At 34.3% G+C, this 20,809-nt stretch overlaps 1 protein-coding gene across 6 annotated transcripts in view; it reads right to left on the reverse strand.

Annotated features, from left to right (window-relative positions):
* The window catches only part of Stk3 (serine/threonine kinase 3), a 313,658-nt gene that overhangs the window by 235,985 nt on the left and 56,864 nt on the right, over positions 1–20,809 (reverse strand). For 5 of the 6 annotated variants that reach the window (XM_074068904.1, XM_074068899.1, XM_074068903.1 and 2 more), the window contains one exon: positions 16,019–16,133. In XM_074068904.1, the coding sequence (XP_073925005.1) occupies positions 16,019–16,133 (115 nt within the window). Of the gene's footprint in view, positions 1–4,991; positions 5,041–16,018; positions 16,134–20,809 lie in introns of all 6 variants that reach the window. The other variant, XM_074068900.1, reaches the window with a different exon arrangement.

Consider the following 20,809-nt stretch of genomic DNA (forward strand, 5'->3'; position numbering starts at 1 on the left):
ACCCCAGAAATGCTAAAGGTTATTCCAGATATATAACAGTATGTGACCTCTGAACTGATTTCTATTCTGTACCCCCAAGCAAAAGGAAAATAACTGGGGGTAGGAAAAGTAGAATAAATGTGTTTCTAAAAGGAACATGAACACATAAAAAATAAATAAATATATATAAAAATGTCTCCTTTTTGTCTTCATTATCCTACTACCACCTCTTCCACCTAATAAATCTCTATGTCAAATTGCATTAATATTTCATTTATACTTCATTTTACAGAACATGAATATTTCAGCTTCTATTAGTTTTTACGACATACATTACATAATCACAAAGAGTAGTGACCAAAATCCCTTACTGAAAAAAGTAATATAAGTTTGCATGTAAGATTTTATCTGAAAATCCATCAAGCTTCATACTAAAATTTCCAACTAAAATTCCCCTCCCTGTATCCCTCTCTTTCAAGAAAAAGACCACAACTTAGCAGGGCTCTCAGGTATTCAAAATGAAGAAAACACTGGGAAAAACAGCACAGCAGCTTGGTAACTCCCTTCACCCCTCACTGTTCTGCATCATCTCACCCAAAAGAGGAGAGTTCAGAGTATAATACATTCAAAGTTTTAAATAGTAAAAAAAGTAATGGGACTCTTTCAGGAAAGCACAAATCTTCTGTTTAACACAAAGTACATATACTAGGAGACATAACAAGAATATTTGAACTTAGTTATTATATACAAGAGGACACAGAGAGGTTTTCTTTCATGAAATCTGGATTGCACATGTCTGGCAAAGAAAAAAAGATTAATAATCTATCATAAAGTCCCAGAACTAGTGATACAAAATGAAAGCTTTTCACTATTTACACCACATGTAAATACACACATATACACGCTGCTTATAATCCCTTGATCTGCAGAGAACTGATACTCTTCTGTGAAAATGGTCAGTGGGTAGACATTTTAAAATCCTTTCCCACATGAAAAGATTCCTGAAAAAGAGATCAGAAGACAACAAAAAAGTACTCAATATGTAAGGAGCTGTAAATCCATAAGAAATAGTATCTATTACACAAAGGGAGAACATGCAACAAAGTGATTAAGAAAGTCAAACATGAATTAGCCCAGTAACACAGAAGCAAAAAAAGACCCCAAAAAGCACTTTATGGAACAGAAAGCCACATATATCAAAAAGACAACTATTATTACCAATGACATTAAATCAAGCCAAATAAACCTTAATAATAAGAATATGGTGTGCCTTCACCAACAACAACAACAAAAAAATCTGTTTGAAGAAGCATATGATTAACAGTATGGCAGAGAATGTATTTTTAAGTACCAAAAATCAAAATTTTACTATAAAAGCCATTAAATGCAAGGTATTAGTTCTAGGGGCACTAGGATAAAATATCCTAGCACATTCTGAATAGTTACTGATTCTATTAAAGAAACTCTCTCTGTTCCTAAAAATGTAATCTATCTTATAGAGTATACACTTCCTTCATTAACAATTCAAAATACCAATGGTAAGTGCTAGTATTCTGTCCTTGATTCCATACTGCTCTGTATTACTCTACCAAAACACATCTTGATAATGTTCACAATGTGAACACACTCCCATCTAGTTAAATGAGATATGAAGATGTTAACAATATCAACAGCAAATACACATAAGGCTTTTTATGTGTCAGGTGCCACTCTTGACACTTCATATACATGTAATCTTTAAAAGTCTCAATGATAGGGTAGTCTTCTTGTCTCATTTAATGCAGATGAAGAAAATAAGCCACAAGAAGTTTTAAAACCTTGCCCAAGTTCACAGTATTCAGTACAGGCAGGATTCAAACCAAGACATTCTGGCTCCAGATTCTGTGCTCTTAACTATATCTCAATTCCACAATAGCTATAATTTCAGCCCTTTCTTTCCCTATAATATTCTTTACCTCTCTTTGATTCCATTCCTCATGTAGAAAATGGGTTTATAATAGTTTTTTACCTCTTAGAGTTATCAAATCCTCATGAGGATTAAATGCAATAATATACATAAAGTGATATATTTAGGAAAGTACCTGGTATGTAAAGAGGTATCATGAAAGAACTGTTCTTACAATACCTACCAAATGCCTGACACTGGAGTTGAAACAAATATCACTGCTAAAACTATCAGTAAAGTATCAGTTTACCAAGCAGAATGGTCTTCATGTGTCCTTTTATACATCTAAAAATCTTGTAATCAAAGAAAACTGAACTTTCTGATTATAAAATGACAAATGTGTGGCAAACCTTGCCTGGGGGTGGGGGTACGGTGGTGGGGGATACATACTGCTTAAAAGTTTCTCTCTTTAGTCTGGAATTTCCTCTCCATTAGTCTTGTTCTCCCCACACCATCCAATAACACAGAAATAGATTTTATCCTGGTAAGGCAGATTCTAAAAAGTTCTCTAATACAACAAACTGAATACTCATTTGGTATTTTAATGTACAATTGTATAATGAGTAATCTGGGAAGGTTTCAAACAGAAACCAGAGCTACACAAGAGAGCTATAACTTATGGAAACCGAAAAAAAATCATAGTAATTATCTAGTCCAGGAACTAGTGCTAATCAACTTTTAAATTTGCTTCTAATTTTCTACTTTGACAACATTTTTGTTTCATTGTACAACCGTACTGAGATTTCTCAAAACTGGATGGATCCTAGAATATATACATACTCGATTATAAGAGATTATCAAATTACCCTCAAAGTAGTTATACTAAATGAAATATCTGAGTTCAAGAGCATGAAAGTATATGAAGTATACGTCTGGCAACAAGGGTAGGGGTAGAATAACACCTACCTAATTTGAATTTAAAGTTAGTTATTTGTCTCTCCTTCTCTCAAACTCCACCAAACTCACTGTAAGAGAATATATTTAAACAAAATAAATAAGAGCAGGTTCAACACAGAAAAGTCTAATAAATTTGTGAACATTTCCACGGAAGAAGTCACAGTCAAGGGCAGACAAAGAAAGGATGTGGAACAAAAAACTTCAAGCTGAGCAACATATGGGGAAAAGGCATGAGTAAAAAAGTGATGGGGAGGTAGTTTGCTTTTTCCATGGAAACTGAAAAGAAGAAAATGAAACAAGAACTGGCTCAGTCTGCACCTACTCTCAAGTGCAAGCAGTACATACATTTTGGCACTAATCTCCAAAACAGAACAGAACAAAACAATGGCAGTTGAGTCCTCTCTAAAGAAAATGAACAAATAGCCTTTGTGGCTCTACCCTCAAAGAATAAGCTCCCAACCCATTCCCCTCACAGTATGACTGTCAGTCAAAAAACACTGTCCCAATGAAACAAGTGAAACAATAACCCCAGGGAAAAGGAGATAATTCAGGGACTAGAGACCTGGCTCAAGTGATCCAGCACTTGCCTAGCAACTGTGAGGCCCAAGTTCATTCCCCAATACTGACACAAAATTAAATGAAAGTGATGATTCAAGAAAAAGGAAATAACATTTTTAAAAACCTATTACTCTTCCCATGTTTACTGCAGCACTATTCACAATAGCCAAGTTATGGAAACAACCAAGATGCCCCACTATTGATGAACGGATCAAGAAAATGTGGTTCTTGTACACAATTGAATTTTACTCAGTCATGAAGAAGAATGAAATCTTATCATTTGCAGCTAAATGGATGGAACTAGAGAACATCATTCTGAGTGAGGTCAGCCAAGCTCAGAAGACCAAAAATCGTATGTTCTCCCTCATATGCAGACTTTAGATCTAGGGCAAATGCAGCAATGTGGTTGGACTTGGATCACATGACAAGGGGAGAGCACATAAGGGAGATATAGGAATAGGCAGAAAATCCAAAACATGAAAGTGTTTGATATCCCCACTCCAGAGGAACTAATATAGAAACCTTAAAAGCAACAGAAGTTATCATGAGAAGGGGATCAGTAACCAGGGTAAAGATCAGTTAGAGATGAATCAACATGGGTCATAACACGTGTACACGAAAGCAATGCTAGGAACATTTCTGTACAGCTATCCTCAACTCAACTAGCAAAAATGCTTTGTCTTCCTTATTAGGCTTGTCTCTTTTCTTCAACAAAACTAGTGATAAAGGCAGAACAGAACCTGCCTGGAACTGAGGGGAGAAGGGGGAACAGAGTGGGGGAGGAGGGCAGGGGGGAGAAATGATCCAAACAATGTATGCACATATGAATAAAAGAATAAAAAAAAAAGCACAAGACCCTATCAAAAATAAAATAATAATAATAATAAAAAACCTATTATTCTTATACCAATTTGAAAAGTTTTTGCATCCATGTATCAGCATCACTGTGTTATGGAAAAGAAGTAATTTAAAAAGAAAGAGCTCTTGAAAATTAAAGTATAACTGAAGTAACAAAGTTTGGTTAAAAGGGACAGAAAATAAAGTAGAATAAATTATCTCCACCTCCCCCCAAAAAAGGCAAAAACACAGAGACAGAAAAATGTATATCTCTATGTATAGATATAACTATAGATCAAGAGATTCAACCATCCAATGAAGAAAATAGAGGGAAATTATCAAAGCTGAAGGAAGATAAGAGTTTATATTGAAAGGAACTATCAAATGCTGACTATAACTAATAAAAAGGACTCATACTGCAGCATATCCTTGTGAAATACCAGAAACATAAGGATTAAAAGGAAAGTCCAAAATTTTCCAAGGGGGAAGGAAAGACCCTCAAATAAGAAGACTGACAGGCACTACGATCCTCTGGCAGGATCCTAAAACACAACTGAGAAAAATCTCAAGGATCTGAGAGAAAATTATTTTCTATTTAAAATTCCACACAATCAAGCAAACATAAAAGCAAATTAAAGATGTTTTCAGATATGCAAGGACTCAAATAGTTGACCTCTTATTCTTCTATCATAAAGAAGCCAATTTAGTTAGAATGAAAAACAAAGGTGAGAAACAAAAGGAAACAGGAAATATATAAGAAAATGGTGGCACTAACCCAGGAATCCAGTGAAAAGAAATTCCAAGGATGCAGCTGTACAGCAGACCTAAAAAGCAATGAGTCTACATTAGAAAAAGAAATCAGGAAATCCAAAAGAAAACTTCTGGAAGAAGTATCACATATATTTTAAGAAACAGATAAAATTAGTAAGAAGCTGACAGACATTAGCAATATCATAAAGATGGCATATATTGCCTTTTTAACATGAAAAAAGTAGGAAAAACAAGAAATTTTGTAACAACAACATGATTCTCACAGAGAACCATCACCTAAAATGTGGCAATGATTTTAAGCAATTGATTAAGTATGAGAAAAGAAACCCATTTGAACCAGATACTGAGAACTTTATCTTTTGTGTCACCTATGACATTGGACCTTTAGAAATGGAAATAAAATATTGGCATACCTTAATTTCCTCTTCTAAGATGTCCTCTGCCCTTTCTTATCAATTCATTCATTTATTCATTCAATCCTTCAACAAATATTTACTAAGCATTCTATATGCTAAGTGCCATCCAGAAGCTAGAGATAAAATGCAAAAAAGTCAGGTGCCAGTGGCTCATACCTGCAATCCTAGCTACTTGGGAGGCTGTTGGGAGGATCACTTTTCAAAGCCAGTGAGGAGGGGAGAGAAGACCCCATCTCAAAAGAAAAGCCTGTGTGCGTTGGTATGTGCTTGTAATCTCAGCTGCTGTGGGAAGCATACATACAGAATTGTGGTCCAGGCCAACCTGGGCATAAAGCAAGACCCACTCAAAAAAAAAACCAGAACAGCGGGGCACAAGTGGCTCACGCCTGTAATCCTAGCTACTAAGGAGGCAGAGATCAGGAAGATCATGGTTCAAAGCCAGCCTGGGCAAACAGTTCCACAAGACCCTATCTCGAGAAAAACCTACCACAAAAAAAGGGCTGATGGAGTGGCCCAAAGTGAAGGCCCTGAGTTCAAGCCTCAGTACTGAAAAAATAAATAAATAAATAACCAGAACGAAAAGGGCTGGAGGTATGGCTCAAGCAGTAGAGTGACTGCCTACTAAGTTCAAACCCCAGTTCCACCACAAAAAAAAAAACCTAAACACTGTCCTTTTAGTTCATATTCAGTGACTCCTACTCTTTCAAGAATCTGCTAAGTGATTCTCTTTCTCTTGAACTAGGTTAGCCTAAGTGCTTCTCCTTTTTTGTTGCCACAGAACTCTCTTTACAGACTGAATTTAGCTTTGTACATACTTTACTAGATGACATACCTGCTACCTCATAGTGTGTAAACAATAGAAAAACAAAAAAGAGACTTTTTTGCACCTCCAGAGAATCACACTGGGCCTAGATCAATAAATATGTTTTGAACCGTCCCATTCCACTGACATGTAAATAAAGTTGTCAAGTAAAATGCAAAGCACTTTATAAATGTTATTTTTTTACTCAACAGATGAGGAAACTGAAGTCCTTATCAGTTAAATGATTTTCCCTGGACTATAAAACTAGTTTGTAAAAGAACCAAAAGTAAAATCTATAGTTAATTCTATTTCTACTATACCAAGTTGAATTAGAACAAGTGGTCAAAGCAAAAAATGAGTCTAAATAAGAAAGAATAACCTTAGGCAATTTCTCAGTTTTCAAGTATACAATAAACATCTAAGACACAGACTCTATTTCTTCCATATGTCAAAGCATAACTTTACAATTATATAAGGACCATTTTGAAAGCCTCTAATCAAAAATATAACTTATCTTTTAAAAGATTCAGTTTCACAGTTGTACATTTCTACTTTGCAGTATGTAACATTTGAGATGAATATGTTTAGAAATATTAAATGGCATCTAATAATTTTTTTTAAAAAATTCCTCACAAGGAAACTTTCAAATATTATTCCCACAAATATACTGAATTCGAAAACACTTTGCTGCTCCAAAAAAGTAACATACTAACAAGACTGCAGTGCTCTTTTCCATGAATGAAAGAGAGCCTATGGCAAAAAAAAATTAAGCACAGAAATATTACAAAACTTTTGTAAAAATCAGGGAACTCATGCAATATATCCTGATATTTCACCCATACCAAGGTTACCAGAAAGCATAGCTTTCTATGGCCTTTCTTTGGTATATGGCCATATCTACTCAATAATCCACATTAGTAATACCAAATTGCAGCAGTCACGCAAATTACAACTTATTTATATAACACCAAATAAATGGGTAGGGTCATTTTATAATCACAGAATAAGCAGTCAAGAAATTGATCCTGTTTCAATTCAATAAACATTTATCAAAGGCATGCTAGGTGTCAGTAGCTATGCTAAGCATTTAGAATACTTCCAAGAACAATATATTAAAACTCCTGGGGAAGGCAACCACAACTACTCTTCTCCCAAACACTACATAATGACTAACCATGATTTACAAGAATAGGATAACACAGCCAGATTATCTACAAAGAGGTTTCACCATAATTAAAAGATGATTTTTAAATACTGAGGGGGGAAAAAAAGATACTAAATTTATATGATCCCAATACTGTAAGAGGTTCTTAAACTACTTTTGCTGAAAAGCACTGGCCTCTTACTTGGGTCCATGCATTAACTAAAAAAACAGGAGAAAAGCTTGGCATCTCTGTCTCCACTATATACCTATTGTCCTTTGCTCTGAGTCATTCTCTTCTACAGCCACTTTGGAATCAAAAAAGACAGGAATGATCCATAACATCTTATGACAAGGGACTGAAACTACCCCTAAGGAACAGCAGAGCCTTGCAAGATAGACCACCCCTCCAAATGAGAACAACTACCTATAATGATGAGGCTGCAGCCTAGAGCAGGAGTAATCATCTCATGGGAACCAGATTGCTCCCTTCGAGTGAAGACAGTGATAACAACTTCTCTGGAATCCTTCTTGGAACCCTTGGATTGAGATCATTGTCAACCAGAACACTGTTTAACCTTTTGTCCCCTGCTCCCAGTTTTTTTTGCCTACTTAAACCTAAAGGTCATGACTGTACCTCAAAGAAGGCTGAAGATGGTCTGAGTGCTTACTCAGCCTCTTCCCACTGCATGTCCTGAGCCATGTAATAAATCTCCTTTCTCTGCCCTTCACCATACCTCTTCATTTGGTGTATAGGGCAAGTGGCCAGATCTGATGTATGGAATACCAAGAGTTTGGGGCACAGGTCCAAAACTCCAGTTTCAGTACGTAAGCTGTGTTTGTCAGTTCAATTATAACAACTTGGAATTTAAATCATATATACTATGGTACAAATCTCCCCACTCCCATATTTACAAAATGAAAAGATTCAATGAATACTAACTAACGAGTAATTTTTAGCCAGGTACCAGTGGCTCAAGCCTGTAATTCTTGCTACTCAGGAAGCAAGGATCAGGAGGATAACAGTTCAAAGTCAGCCCAGGCAAACAGTTTAAAAGACCCTATCTTGAAAATACATAACACAGAAAGAGCTGGTGGAGTGGTGCAAGCGACAGAACACTTGTCTAGCAAGTAAGAAGCCCTGAGTTCAAACCCTAGTACAACCAAAAAAAGAATGATTTCTAGTCATAATACAACAAGGAGAGTCAGAAAGCCATTTATCACACACTGAAATATAGGTATTTCACCCAAATTTGGTTTCATCCAAATTCTAGTTACCACTACCATTGAAGGTACAATTGCCATTCATCACTACCTTAAGTCTACCTCTGTGATCGGCCCTATATCAAGCATCACTTAAATAAGACACAATCACCACCCTTTACTATTTAACTCAGTCATAGTCACCAAAATAGTCCCTAACCTAATTTTAATCCTTATCTTTTTCGAGCTGTTTACCAAAGAAAAAGTACAGGTCAAATTGTAAAACTTTCTTAAAGATCTATGCTGACAATCAGATAATTCATTTTATAACTTTTAAAACAATACCCGAAGATTCAGAGAAGTATTAGTAAACTGTCAAGGAAGTCTTGAAAACTAAGGGAAAAAAAGTTAAGAACAACAAAGACAACGGATAGGCAAAATAAGGAAATACAACAGTCAATACATGAAAAGATGCTCAGCCTGCCCAGTGGCAAAATAACAGTAAAACTTAGGACTATTAGCATCATCTACTATGGGTTGTCATTGTTTCTGTTTATTTGTTTGTTTTTGCAATACTGGGGTTTGAACTCATGGCTTTATGTGTTTGCTAGGCAGGTGCCCTATGGTTTGAGCTACCTCCAACTCTACTCTACAACATATTTGTAAGAACAAATATGCAATAAAGACTTATCAATTAATTAATCAATGAACAAACCACCTGGAAAAGCAAAAAAGAATTTCAAATACAAGACAAATTTTTGTTTGGTTGGATTTTTGAGACAGGGTCTTGCTATGTAGTCCAGATTGGCCTTGAACTTTCTATGTAGTCCAAACTGGCTTCAAACTCATGGTCTTTCTACCTCAGTTTCCTGAACGCTGAGATTACAGGTATGAACCACCATACCCAGCAAGACATGGTATTTAAAACCAGAAATTCATGGATGCAAATTCACTGACAGGAACTGAGAACACTCAAAAGTGGAGGAGAGGATGAAGTAATAGCAGACACAAAATTACCAAAATATGAATCTAGTTTTTAATCTAGGAGCCCATTCTTATTGTTAAGCTTTAGTCCACACGGCATGACAAAATAGTGACAAGTTATGAAACTGTTCAAGTAGGAGAAAGACAAAAGACAAGCAGAGTTTAAACTTAGGATGAAAACACAGAATTTTTTTTGAAAGGCAATTACTTGATCACATTGGTTTTACCTATGCTTTTAATTTTAAAGGAAACATTTGATCAAAAACACAGTAATCTATAATTTGAAATCACAAGTTCGTTTTCTTTAATGAGATTCCTTCCAAATACAAGCATAACGCCACAGAAAGTATGTTAATTAGGTAGTATTCTAAGAGTCATTGCCTTTAAAACAAATAAAAAAATCTAAGATCAATTATTAACTTTCTACATCATGACCTAATTTTGTCTCTTCTCTATAATGAGACTTGATATATGCAAATTATGCAAAGGTAAGACCCTAAAGAAAAGTCTGTAATAAAATAATTTGATCTATCCATTCCTCTAAGAAAGTCATTATTAAAATAGCTACAAATGAGCCAATTCAGGTTGTAACACATATATCCATGGAAATGTTACAAGGAAACTCCCTGTATAGCTATCTTAAATTAAAAAATTTTTTAAAAAAAAGGTCTTTTTTTTATTTTCATTTACAAAATCAGAGAACAGGAGGGCGGAAGAGGTCCTGGGTGGGGGAGCGGGGACGATGACTGGCATCAGTGGGAAGGAGGAAGAAGTGGGGAAAGAGTATGGGAGGATGAATATAGTGCAAATACTGTGCATACATGTATGTAAATGGAAAAATGATACCTATTGAAACTATTCCAGGAATGGGGGGGCAAAAGGGGATAAAGGAGAATGATGGAGGGGGTGAATTCAAATATTATATATTTGATATATTATAAGAACATCTGTAAATGCCACAATGTACCCCCAGCCAGCACAACAATAAAAAAACCATTAAAAGATAATAAATAATAAAATAGCTGCTATCTTCAGTAAATACAAAATAAAATGAACTAAGTTAAAGGTCTTAGGTCTGACTAGGACTATGCTGTCCTATTCAGAACATTCATTCCTGAGTCTATTTGAGCGCCAATCTGACCAACTTCTCAACATACATTTTGCTGCTTTGATTCAGAATTTTAAGATAACCACAAAAATAGTTTCAATTATCATGATTTTATAGCTTTTAGATTTGTAAAGGTTAAAGCTGTAATGAAGTTTTACATCAACAGACCATGCATGAATTCACTTCAGTGAATATGATCACAGAAAGTCATTTTGAGGGCTCCATTAGACAAACCAACATGACAGAGAATAAAACATGGGCAATACTAGCAAAGGAGTAAACCGGTATCTCCAAAGTGGATTCCAATTAACAGAGCCCAAGCAAAGAGCAGGGATTTCAGGGACAAAGTGAAAATTCATAAAATGACCAAAAAGTTCAACAGGAAGGATGAGAGCATTTGGCAAGAACCAACACAAAAAGTCAAGTAAGACCTTATTAATTAGATTAAAAGGTTACTTGATAGAAAGTAAAGCAGCAAATGACTAATTGGTAAAACCAAGCAACAGAGTCAGAGATGGACCAACTACAAAGTAGAATGCATGCAACAGTGAACAATAAGAATATATAAAAACAGTACCTTTATACACCATCATTAACCAATTAGAAAATATAACCCAAAAAAGACACAATTCATGATAGCAGTAAAAATGACAAAGGCCCTAGAAACAAATATATTTTAAGAAGGCTTACATGGAGAAATAAATATAAAGAAATTTATGACAATGGATGGCAAAATATCAATCAATCCAAATTAACTTCTTAGTTAAATATAATTCCAATTAAAAAAAATCCAGCAAGGCCAGATGTGATACCACACACCTGTAATCCCAACTAAGAAGGAAACAGAGTAGGAGGATCGTAATCTGAGGCCAGGTGGCCAAAAGCACAAGAACTTACCTGAAAAATGAAAGCAAAAAGGGCCAGGGTCATGGCTCAAGTGATAGAGCACTTACCTAGCAAGCTCAAGGCCCTGAATTCAAATCCCAATACCAAAAACAGGGAAAAAAAATCCCACAAAAGGTTTTTGTGAAACTTGATGAGTTAGTCTAAAAGTCATATAGGAGGTCAAGAAAAACAAAGACAATTAAGAGAACTTGCATACTATATCAAACATACCGTACAATTAAAAGCATGTTTCTCTTGCACAGGCAGACAAATATATCAACAGAACAGCTAGAACAGGGAAGCCAAATAAAAGCCATATAAATCAGGGAGAACTGGACAGCTTTTGTATCATGACAAATTAAAATTCCCCAACAATAGACCCCTTCCTCACATTATGCACAAAAGTAAATTCCATCTGGATTAAAGCCCTAACAATTAAAACAAGCCTTAAACTTTAAGAAATGATAATGGTGCATGAGATACAGATAATTCAGACCATTTTCCTACTGAAAAAACTAAAATATCTGAACAAAATACATTTAAAACTCTGCTTGAAGATCAGCAAAGATAAAAAAGCAATGTCTTTTGTCTGGAGTCAACATATGAGAAAAGGAAAGAAAAGAAGTAGTAAGCCTAGCAATGAAGGTCACTTTTCTCAAAATATCTATAAATTATGGAATACAGAATAAGAGACTAAGAAGCAGAGAAAGCTGTCAAATGACTTAAAAAACAAGAAGAAAGACTAGAAATTAAACTTACCACAACCCTGGGAAGCCTTAAAATATTAAAGAATTATACTCTAGACATAATGAGAGACCAAAGCCAAAATTCAAATTATCTCTAACCCTGATTGGATTAAAGTGATCCAAGATTACTAGTTCTAGCCACCAGGGAGAAGCAGACAAAAAGCTTTTGGTGGAAGAAGACACTGTATCATTATTCAAAGTTCAAATAATATCTACTACTTTTTATATAATGTCTACCACTTGTTCAAACATAATCAAGCACGGATGAAAACAAAGAGAGAAACAAATAGAAACAAACCCAGAGGAGGTTGAGATAATAAAGTTATCAGACAAAATTATATTATAATTAACATGTCCTATGAAATAAAGAAAAAGATTAAGGTTTTCTGCAAGGTACTCTTTTAAAAAAACCAAATAGGTCACAATCCCCCCCATACAGTGAATATATCCTAATTAAAAAAAAAAATCAAATGGGGGATGGGACTGTGGCTCAGTGGTAAAACAGCTTGCCAATAGGGCCCTATGTTCAATCCCTCGCATTACAAAAAACAAAAATCAAGTGGAAATTCTAGAATCTAAAAATTCAGTAACTGAAAATGAAAATTTAAATCAATGGATGATTTAAATGCAGGCTAGAGATAGGCAAAGTGAGAATTGTATACTGAAAGACACATCAGAAGAAAACACACAAATTTGAGCATGAAAATAAAGTACTAAAAGTACATAAAGAAAAGGTGGGAGAAAAAAACTTACTAAAATACCACAGAAGAAGAGAAAAAGATGTGTCAAAAAATATGATTTAAAGTTATAACTGCCAAAAAAAGTTATAATAACTCAAGTTTTCCAACATAGATGGAAAATATCGAATTATAGAAACAAGGTACAGCAAGCACCTCACAAAAGATAAATACCAAGAAAACTACAAGTAGGTACATTAAAGTAAATCTTCATCTTCTGAAACCCAAAGGAAAAAAGCATCTTAAAAGCAATTAGATGAAAAAAGATTACTTCGAAGAAGCAACAGCAAACAAGTAGAGACAATGAAAGTCAGATGATTATGAAATGCTATCTTCCAATGCTTAAAAAACTGCCAACCCAGAATTCCATGCCCAGCAAATACATGGTTCAAAATGAAGTAAAGGGCTGGGGGTGTAGCTCAGTGGTAAAAAGTATGCCTTGTATGTGGAAGGCCCTGGGTTTGACTCCTACCTCCACAAAAAAAGAAAAAGAAAAAAAGTGAAATGTATTAGTATATTAAAAAACAAACTAAGACCTTTACATAAGAAGGAAATAAGAATGGATGTTCTTCAGACAAGTAAGAAACATAGAAAGGAATAAATAGTAATAAAAAGCATATATACAAGGATAAACATAAACACTGGCAATATGAATAAAAGTTCTTGTACATTATATATATTTGACTATATATACATATTTAAAACAACAAAGTATATTATAAAAAGCTTAAGGAGCACAAAGCCCTAAAAACAGTTGCCATAATGTTAGAAAAAGACTGTTTCATCATCGCAAAAAAAACTACTACAGTGAATTCTAAAACTGTTTATAATAAAAAAAATTTTCACTGGTGATATTTCTGAAAATAATCAGTAATAACCATGTCTCTAAAATTTAGACAATCCAGTGAACAGCCCCATAAAATGATCAATATTTACTATATTTGAGGGGTTTTTTTTTAAAGATACATATATACTTATTGTTAATCTTTTTTTTTTTTTTTTTTCAGTAATGGGGCTTGAACTCAGAGCCTACACCTTGGGCCACTCCACCAGTCCTTTTTTTGTGTTAGGTATTTTCAAGATAGGGTCTTGTGAACTATTTGCCAGGGATGGCTTCAAAACACAATCCTCCTGATCTCTGCCTCCTAAGTAGCTAGGATTACAGGTGTAAGCCACTGGCACCAGACCTTATTGTTAATCTTAATAATTGTACTATTCATAACATAATAAATAAATGAGGGAAAATGTACTTGTGCTGGAAAAAAAAATACTAATGTTCTTGAGATCTTAAAGGAGTTGTCAGCCTGGAGCTGGTGGCACACACCTGTAATCCTAACTACTCAGGAGGCAGAAATCAGGAGGATCATGGTTTGAAGCCAGCCCAGGCAAATAGTTTCACACACCCTATCTCAAAAATAACCAGCACAAAAAAGAGCTGGTGGAGCAGCTCAAGTGGTAGAGCACCTGCTTAGTAAGCACGAAGCCCTAAATTCAAATCCCATACTGCCAGGAAAAAAAAAAAATTAAAAAAGGAGTTGTCATCAAAGCAACACACAAAAACAATAAGCCCACAGCTCCTGATCAACCTCTTGTGCAACTATGAATCTTTTTCATATATGGAAATTAGATCATTCCCATGACACCAATGATAATGGTTCTGTGAAATTAACAATTATACTGTTCCAACTGTATGACTCTCCAACATGCTGTCAGCGACTGTCTTCTAACACAGAGTATGAAGGAGATAGACATCCATGTCTATCTCTAAGAACCAGTTTGTAATTATTAGCAACAAGAAATAAATTTCTTGGATCAAATACTTCCTATGTGATCAAATGGTAACATCAACATTTAAAACCATGAAAATAGAGATGTTTAAATTTTTCTACTTCCTGTGCTTTTATTTCATATTCCTATTTGATAATTTTAAATACCAAATGATTTTAAAAACTTCTCTAACTGGAGTATAATTATTTTCAATTAAAGCATTGTTCTGCCACTCAAGATCCCTCTGATTTACATAAATGCTAGTTAAGCACCAAAGAAATTCTAAAATATATAATTAAAATGTCACAGATCACTTAATCCATTTTGTCAAAACAGGGATTATTTTAACTTGTTTCATTTCCTTTTAGAGAAGTCTTATTTATTTTATTTTCTGTTATAGGAAAAAAATTTAGTAGGATAAACTTACAAAGTATATCCCAATTAAACTTTAAAATAATTCTGGTTAACCATAAATTGACTGAAATAGTTAAATATTTTTTCTGAATGTATTTTACTGAAACATAAGTGACAACACATAATGTCATATAATTGAATTACTATTCTACAGAATTACAAATTATTTTTGCTGATTATTATTCTTAGCCACTCACAGATGAAAAGATCACTTTGGTACTTAGAAATTGTTCAAATAAACTAGATACATTGCTGAGGTAAATAATTTTGTAAAACTGTTTAAAACAATTAGGGTTAAAACATAACAATCAAGGCTTTTATTAAGTTACACAATTCACTAAACTGACTTCGCAAAAGTAAAAATATATATAAGTAATCTAACTCTTTCACACATTTGGGCAATATTTGGGAAAATACAAATTTTTTTCAACTATTTTTAAAAATTCAGAAACATATAACTGGCCAGCCATAAACTAATACATAAAAATTAAGAAATAACTTGAATATTACAAGCTTTAAATAAAATTCTAGCCATAATTTATTGAACTCACATGAACACACACACACATTTCAAATGAAGAAGATACCATGGGAGCTCCTCAGTGACTTAACCAAAAGTTGTCCTAACGATGAAATCTGCCACAGAAAGATCCGCAGCTGATTCTTACACTTCCTGCTAGATCCCTTTAACATTGCTGAAATGCTTTTCTTTTTTTTTTTTTTCTTTTCTCACAATAATATTTTCTTTGTAACAAAATACTACCTAGACAGATTCTAAAATGGGAATCTTTAGAAATGAGATTAGCAAAACAATTTTAAAATACTTACTGTCTTGTTTCTTAATCTAATTATGTCTGAGACAGAGCCAGCTCCACAGTATTCCATAACAATCCAGAGGTCTGTGTTCTTAAAGTAACTGCCATAGTACTTTACAACATAGGGGCTAAAGAAAAAATACGATTAAATTTAGTGCATTTCCAAAGAATAATTTTTTTAATCCCAATATGATGTATTTTCAGCATTTCATAATGTCTCAATAAGTAAACTTAATGACTAACCTCTATTGTACACTGAATAGCCTATATCTAAAGCTCACCAACTGTGTATAATCAGGCTTTATTTCATGGATGAAATTTAACAGGATTACAAACCAGAGGAGGCCCAAATGTTTTGAATGATTCCCAAGAAAAATAATGCTTCCTTTTCACAAAAGAATTACTGTTTAACATAACATACAAATGAAAATATTTTCCCTTAATGAAAACATTTTAAATATAAATTTTATTAAAGAATTTTGCATTCAATCAACTATTAATACTCAACTTTGAAATGCTGAATATTTCAATGATACTGAAAACAGTTGGGGATTTTTTTTTTTTTTTACTTCAGCCTTTAAAAATTCTTGAGTAAAATAATTTTATATATATATATGTATATACACACATATATACAGATAGAATTACTTTACATGTCTTAAATTTGAATAACTAAAATTATTAACAATTTAAATATTACTGAACTGAGATTTTTAAGTCATCCAGAGTAGAATAAAATATATTTCAGAAAGATTTGGAAGTGACAAATGACTATCACCATTAATATTTATTAAAGATATGCTACATAAACTGATATATAAAATATTTTACCCAACTGAAAGAGGCAGAGTATCCATAATCACAGAATACATAAAAAGAAAATACGCTGGAGATGTGGCTCAAGCATTAGAACATCTACCTAGCAAGTGGGAAGCCCTGAGTTCAAACCCCAGTGCCACCAAAAAACAAAAAACAAAAAAAAAAGAGAGACAGAAAATACAAGGTAGCATCAACTAAGTAGCACATAACTTAAATGTTAGACAAGCTCAGAGGAGAAAATGTCCTCCTACAATTAGCTAATTCCTAGAGTTGACAAAAGAATTAGCCTTTGAGCATGCCTTCCCAACTTCAATAACCATACTCCAGAATCACTATTTCTCTACCCTAATCAGCCCCCAGGGCTAGTACCAGACAACTAGAAATAGTACCTAGATCCCAGAGCTCACTGAAATTACTCCAACTAGCCAGTCTCATGTTAGTACTATTTTATCCTGTCTCTTCTGTCCTTCCCACAGAAACCACAATAAAGGCTCTGTCTGCTGAAGGAACTTGGTGATTCCCTGTGTAGCCCCTGGTGACATGGCCTACATCTTTCTCTTGGAATCTGAGAATATAACAATGTATCTTTATTAATTTGATGATCTCTTATTAACTTTTGTCCACAACAGGTGTGTCACCATAACTGAATAATAATAAAAAATATATATTTTAAAAGATGAATGTTGGTGGGCTCAAGTACAGTAAGTGCAGTAGAAACAGCAAAGAGAACAAACATAAAAGATGTTTTCAAGGTACATTTCACACACCTTGGTGACGATATAAACTGGGGAGTTGGGAATCAGAAGCAAGTTTTCTGTGCTTTATTCACTGTGCCTCCTCCCTTTAAATGCATATTGACTATACACTAAGGCCATCATTTTTTAAACTTTTTAAAGTAACACAGATATAAACAGACTTAGAGAGTTTGAGACCTAGGAATTCCAACTCAGTCTGTTTCTACTAACATAGATATCATGCATTCAAATTCATTCATATATGAAAAAATCAGTCAAAAAGCAGTCACTAAACAACACATATGGCCTAGTGGCTTAGTGCTAGGGAGAAAAATAGAATGCAAAAGAGTAACAAAGAAGAAAGAGCAGTTCAGACAATAAGGAACCACTAAAGGAATTTATGCAAAGAAATAATAGAACCAAACTAGCTTTTAAAGAAGATTATCCTGTGTAATATTATTAAGGGCCAAAGTTAACATTGCTCATTCTAGCCAGCAAGTTAACTAACCAAAGGATTATCCAGATATTCTAACATTTGTTTAGAATGTTCAGAACCACACTGAATAAAGGGTAGAGTTTTATTCAACACACTAGCTCAATGGAATATATATAATTTTATGCAACACAAAAAGTTTTAATACAGCCATAATGCCTAAGAATCTTGACTTAAGTCACCATATGGACTTTCAAGTGACATCAGAACTTGCAATTCTCTATAGTTTTGGAACTGTGAAACAGTGAGTAGCTATAAAAATTCCATTGGGTAGAAGGACAAGACAGACATGAATGAAATTACAGATCACACCAGAAAAAAGAAATGAAGCATAATGCCTTCATAACTTGGGTGACAAGCATTAGCAATGTTCCACACCCTTCTGTGCATCTCCCTTCAGGTTCATTCTCCTGTCCCATTAACTACTTCCTTAACACCTTCAACTCAATGAAACAACGAATCATCTTCCCCTCTTTTTTCTTTTTATTACTTCCTCTCATATCACGACTAATGATATCATCCTTTCTACTCCCACTTCCACTTCACATTTTTCCTCACTCTTTATCCTAACAGTCTTCCTCTAGAATATAATTAAAATATACACAGTATAAAAAGGGAAGTGAGGAAAGCCCAAAACACGACAAATTCATCTATTTGTACCTTACAGGGCTAGGGGTATAGCTCAGTGATAGAGCACTTGCCTAATATGAGTACACAAGGCCCAGTGATCAATATCCAGCACAGCAAAAAACTAAGTTATTTGTACCTTATATAAACACCATCCACAGTACAAGTTACACAGACTGAATCACTCTGTTGAAACTTTTCTTTTTTTTTTTAATTGTTGTGCTGAGGGTACACTGTGGCATTTACAAAAGTTCTCACAATGTATCAAATATATCACAGTTGAATTTACCCCCCTCCATCATTCTCCTCTATTCCCCCTCCCCTCATTCCTGGAAGTTTCAACAAGTCTCATTTTTCCATTTACATACATGTGTACACACTATCTGCACCATATTTACCCTCCTACACCCTTTCCCCACATCCTTCTCCCTCCCACTGATACCAGCCCTCCCCCCACCAGGACCTGTTCTGCCCTCCTACCTTCTTATAGAAATCCAAATGTTCTATTCACATAACCAAGATAAAGAATCAACTTCAGTGTCTATTCATGGATAAATGGATAAAGAAAATCCTGCCATTTGTGACAACATGAATGAACCTGGAGGACATTAGGTTAAATGAAATAAGCTAAGTACAGAAAGACAAATACTACATAATTTCACTCATATGTGGAATCCAAAAAAGGTAATCTCATAGAAGAATGTTGGTTACCAGGGGCTAATGCAGTTGGTAGGGGGAAGAATAAGGATGACAGTCAAAGGATACAAAATTTTACTTGGATAGGAAGAATAAACTCAACATATCTATTGTAGAACATGGTGAAGAGAGTTAATGACAATACTAACAATACTGTATTCTTGGAAAATGCAAGAGTGGATATTAATTGTTCTCACTACAAAAACAATAACTATGTGAGGCACTGCATATGTTAGCTAGACTTAATTACTTTACAATGTATGTATACTTCAAAACCTTATACTGTACATAATACATATAATTGTCTATAAATTTAAGAATAAAATAGTCAAAAGGTATAACCTATGAGATTCACCTAATTCACAAAGTTTAAAATTGAATTGATAACATACTGATTTTTGCTCCTCCTTGCTGAAAAATTTAAATCCAAATAGGCTACAGAGGGTAACTAAAAACTAACAATTATAAACAAAAAGAAGAAAGAAATTCAAATATTTGATTTTACTGCTTAAGTGGTGACTTTTTATACTAATTTGAAATTCATCTTAATTGAAGAAAACCACATATTGCCAAAGGTATATTCTTGAAAATCCTATTAAAAGCATGTAAAAATAAGTAATAAAGAAATGGCTATTTTTCACTACATAATTTTCACCAACATCCCACTACAATCTTAATACTGTTCTCCAACTTAATAGGGTTAATATAGTGTTTTTTTTTAAAGGCAATGTGAATATTATCCTCCAAAAACTGAATTGTTTCCCATAAAAATCTCAATCATAGCAATCTATTTCTTAGCCTATCCAACACTGAATAAATACACACATGAACTGATACAAACTGCTGCCAGAGTTCATTGCTAATCCTCCAAATGGTTGTTTTCAAACTTTTTTTGGGGGGGGGCAAGGGGGAAGGCTTCAGAAACTGTTCAAATGGAATCTTACAGGAAACATGAGCAAATCAAACAGACAAGAGAGTAGCTGCTCTGGAAGAAGCAGCAACATTTGGAGGAGGCCAGCTGGAAGAAATCTATTCCCACCACATGGTTTACTCTCTTATCGGTCCAGCATTCTAACTCATCATTTAGGCCTTGGTGTGGGTTTGCTCTCCTTGGAGAGCTTTCCCTGAATTGCAACAGTGTACAATTTCCCACATTTACCAATCACAACTCTTACCACAGTATACTGAAACAGCCTGCCCATTCACCAGTCTCTCCCATCTAATAGTAAGTCCCTCTAATACCTGAGATTCACTCATTGTTGTATCTCTTGTGAGCAGCACAAGAGGACTCTACTGAGGATGAGCTACTCAGAATACATATGCTGAATGAGTAAATAAGTGCATCCTGATTCATAACCACGTATTTCTCTTCACTTACATAGGAAAGGCTCCTTCTCTAGAGTATAAGGGCCTATGTCAGCTGTGGCTCCCTTGT

The sequence above is a fragment of the Castor canadensis genome, chromosome 3 (genome assembly GCF_047511655.1).
Source record: "Castor canadensis chromosome 3, mCasCan1.hap1v2, whole genome shotgun sequence".
In the NCBI taxonomy this organism is placed as follows: domain Eukaryota; kingdom Metazoa; phylum Chordata; class Mammalia; order Rodentia; family Castoridae; genus Castor; species Castor canadensis.